The sequence below is a fragment of the Marmota marmota genome, unplaced genomic scaffold, assembly GCF_001458135.2.
Source record: "Marmota marmota marmota unplaced genomic scaffold, marMar, whole genome shotgun sequence".
Taxonomy (NCBI): Eukaryota; Metazoa; Chordata; class Mammalia; order Rodentia; family Sciuridae; genus Marmota; species Marmota marmota.
In genome coordinates, this window is record NW_026000026.1 from 12,150,734 (window position 1) to 12,154,693 (window position 3,960).

The 3,960-nt window shown below is 46.4% G+C and overlaps 1 protein-coding gene across 1 annotated transcript; it reads left to right on the forward strand.

The window, feature by feature from the left end:
• The first annotated feature begins 289 nt into the window (after positions 1-289).
• Fam209a (family with sequence similarity 209 member A) lies at positions 290-2,840 on the forward strand. The gene is made up of 2 exons (XM_015479868.2): positions 290-1,660; positions 2,495-2,840. Exons 1-2 carry the CDS (start codon positions 1,412-1,414, stop codon positions 2,753-2,755), a joined length of 510 nt encoding a protein of 169 aa, XP_015335354.1. The 5' UTR covers positions 290-1,411; the 3' UTR covers positions 2,756-2,840.
• The last annotated feature ends 1,120 nt before the right edge of the window (positions 2,841-3,960 follow it).

Below are 3,960 nucleotides of genomic sequence, written 5' to 3' on the forward strand. Positions count from 1 at the left end.
TGTCATGCCAAGGCTGAGCCTTCAGACAGGTCACAGCACACTCCATGGCCCAAGGCTAGGAGCATTGGGGCCAGCTTCTCAGATGGACATTCACAAGCCACAGCGGTCAGATTGGACATTGCCTGCAGCATGAGGCCTGTTTTCCTGCAACCCTGGGACCTGCACCTCTCCACCTCCTGCACACACAGTCTCTGCAGGAGACCCCACCACTTCAGCTGACAGCGGTGCACGTGGAGAATCGGTGTAGCATGTGACACTGCTGTTTTCCCCTTGGGTTTTACAGGTGAGGCTTTGGGACCTCTGTGTTCTCCCAAGTGTGCAACGCAGTCAGCAGCACAGGAGGGTGCCCAGTGGACCTCCAATGACTTGGTATTCAGTAGGAAGTCACTGTTTGGGAGTCAGCCTGTGAACTAGGTCCTTCCTTAGCATGATTGTGACATAGGTGACCAGGGGAACAAGTACAAGCCTGTGCCCCCGTGACCAGCCTTCTTGTTCATTCATTTTTTAAAACTTGTGGTTTCAAACACTGGTCAGGGAGGTTTGGTTTATTCCAGGCTGTGTCCGTACCCTGGGGCCTTCACACAGGCCAAATGTCAGCCCCTCCCCATGTATCCAGCCGGCTCCTCAGCAGCGTCTCTTGAGCTCTACCCACATCTTCGAGAAAGTCTTCCTGAGTAATTGCATTAAGTTCCCCCTTCTGTTCTCTTAACAGTTCTCTGTTCTTGTCAAAATTTTACCAAGTCATACTCTGAATTCCCCTGGACAGGTCAGTCAGTCGTATGAAGCAACAGGGACTGGTGAGGACTGAGGGGAGAACACCAGCAGGGTCAGTTCCTGCCCTGCCAGAGCAGAGTGGGCCCATGAGAACAAGGCCCTGTGAGGCCAGAGCATCCATATTCAAAGGAAGCCCGAAACTTGGGGTTTTTAAGTGAAGCTGCTTCTACCACTTAAATGCTGGCCAATCTTTATTTCTGGAACAATGGCCACAGATGAAATGCATGGGGGGCCCCTTGTGCGGCCTGTGGACAAACATCTTTCCCGCTGGACTCCAGGCTCCATGGGAACACAGTGTCTCTGTTCACCACAGTGTCAGAATCAAATAAATGAAAGCAAGATGATGATGGCCCCTCCCATTGAACACCAGAGTCAGAAAGAATGTTCTGGCAAGGAGGTGACTTCCCATCATACCCTCTCACTGGAAATCCTCCCCTCCCCCCAGTTTCTTGAAGTCCTTCTCCAGCTACCACTGTGAGCCTCCTTATCCCCAGCCTCAAGGCATCACAATGGCCAAGGCTGCCCTGGCTCAGGCCCTCTGTGACATCACCAGCGGCCAGCACTAGGTCCCCAGTCTCCCAGTTGCCAGGGCAGACAGACCCACCATGAGCAGCTTCCTCCATCACCTCTGCTCACCATGCGGACGCTGAGATGGTTCCTGTTCTTGCCTCTGTGCCTCTCCTGCGGCTACGCCTTTATGTTCTCTTCTCTGAGAGACAAAGCCAAAGAACCCCAGGGGAAGGTGCCTTGCGGAGGGCACTTCCGAATTAGACAGAATCTACCAGAGCACACCCAAGGCTGGCTTGGGAGCAAATGGCTCTGGCTTATTTTTGTTGTTTTGCTGTATGTAATACTGAAGTTTCGAGGAGATAGTGAGAAGAATAAGGTAAGAACAGCTCCACGGATTCCGTCTCAGAAACAGCGGACAGAATCAGGTCTTGTAGTCCGTAGGGTCAGGACGGCTGAGCTATCTAGAACTTGAATGGGGAGGAACTACCTTGGATCCTGGGAAATTTGGCAAATTTGCTTCCTGACATTCTTAGTGAAGACAGTGGTCCCCAGAGCCACAGAGATTGGGACAGAACAGTTGATAACCTGTTTAATGGCTCATGATTTTTCCTGTGAATTTTTTCAAATTAAGGATAGATTCAGGAAATTACAGTATTTTTCAGGTAAAAAAATTATTCACAAAGCCAGACTTAACTTTCTCCTGATTTTTACAATTTTGCCATGTTCGATTTATTACAAATTTTGGGACTTGGTGGAAATGTTATTATCCCAAGTAAATTAAATAGAAGCCTGTTCTAAAGTTATAAATGTGTCAAGTAGTAAGCTCTGGTCCCCAACAGCTCTCCAGTTGAAGGAGAGTGGCAGAGAAATATGGCGTGTTCTCTCCTGGACACTCCCAGCACTTCATGATACTCTATCCAGACTGTCTAAAGCTGGAGCCAGGAGAGAGGGGCCAGGAGGTAAAGCATTTCAGTTTTGGGGGTCTTATAGTCTCTGTGTAACTACTCAATTTAGTCATGAATAATATGCAAAAGAATGAGCACAGCTGTGTTTCAATAAAACTTTATAAAAACAGGTTGTGGGCCAGAGGTGGCCAATTTGCCATAGCCTAGACTAGAGCAGTACAAGGGACCTGTTCTCTTAGATGAGCCCAACTGTCAAAGCCAAGAAAATCAATGGAATTATTCACCCCAGAAATCTTTCTTGACAGGAGCAGACTTCTACTGGCCTCCGAGGCTGCCAGTTTCGCTCTCCACTAAAGAAACATCAAAATACTTCCCCCAGCAAAGACTATGCATTCCATACCTTAACCCAACTTGAGATGGACCTTGTGAAGTTTGTGTCCAAGGTGCGGAATCTCAAAGTCACCATGGCAACTGGTGGTAACATCAAGCTGCAAAACTCAGAGATGCCTGCAGATCCACACAATAATATCACAATATATGAGATATGGGGAGAAGAGTCTGAATGAATGGATTTGTGTGTCAAAATAGAGGAAAAATAATCAAGTGTTGACAGACAGTATCCAAACCGATTAAACTATTCTGGAGAAAGAATTCCTGCATGTGAGATCTTCATTTTCCTCTTTTTTTTTTTTTTTTTTTTTTTGGGGTATGAGAATTGAATTTGGGGGCACTCGGCCACTGAGCCATATCTCCAGCTGTATTTTGTATTTTATTTAGAGATAGGGTCTCACTGATTTGCGTAGTGCCTCACTTTTTACTGAGGCTGGCTTTGAACTCGCCATCCTCCTGCCTCAGCCTCCTGAGCAGCTGGGATTACAGGCGTGTGCCACTGTGCCCAGCTCTTTTTCTTTTCTTTTTTTTTTTTAACTAAAAGAAAAAATGAGGTGAGGCCCATGTAGCCATGGCAGCAGTTGTTTTGGCCTTTCCACTTCCTCTGGACCACAGGTGGTGGGAGGGCTGAGAGCTTTCTAGGAAGCGCGCACAGTGGGATGACAAAGCCTCAGGAATCTGGAGGAAGATGCTAATGTCATTGTCGAAAAAGTTCTTGTCTCTGTACTGTTAATGCAACATAGAGAACCGATCCTTAATGATTTATAACATTGCAAACGACAACTCTGTGGGTTTAAAATGAGAAAAACAATTCAGTCAAGAGGGAGGCCTTTTAAAATCATTTGCATCTCTTACCACCAGAAGTCCTCTTGTTTATTCCATCTCATAGATTACAGTTATTGTCTATTTTTTCCTATCAAACTAACAATTACATATGTCTGTAGTTGGATTTTTAAAATGTAGAAGAAGCCAGGTATGGTTGCACATGTCTATCATCCCAGCTAGTTGGGGAACCAAGGAAGGAGGATCACAAGTTTGAGGCTAGCCTCAGCAATTTAGCAATTCCCTGGCTCAAAAAACCAAAAAGGACTGGGGGCATAGCTCAGTGGCAAAGCATTCCTAGGTTTAATCCCTAGTAACAACAACAACAAAAAAAATTGTATTTTTTATGTCTTGGGATACAGATGAGTCAACCAAGGATTCCCAAATTAGTTGATATGGTCTTGATAATACTTAAAATATGGATGTCTTAGCATGTTCTTGTGACCCACTCTCTTGCTTGTCCAGTCTGTTAATCTCGCCTACAGACTCCCTGCTCGTCCTTGTCTGGCTGCCAACTGTAGATGGGTTAGTCGACAGGCCTGTGCAGCCCGCAGAGGGT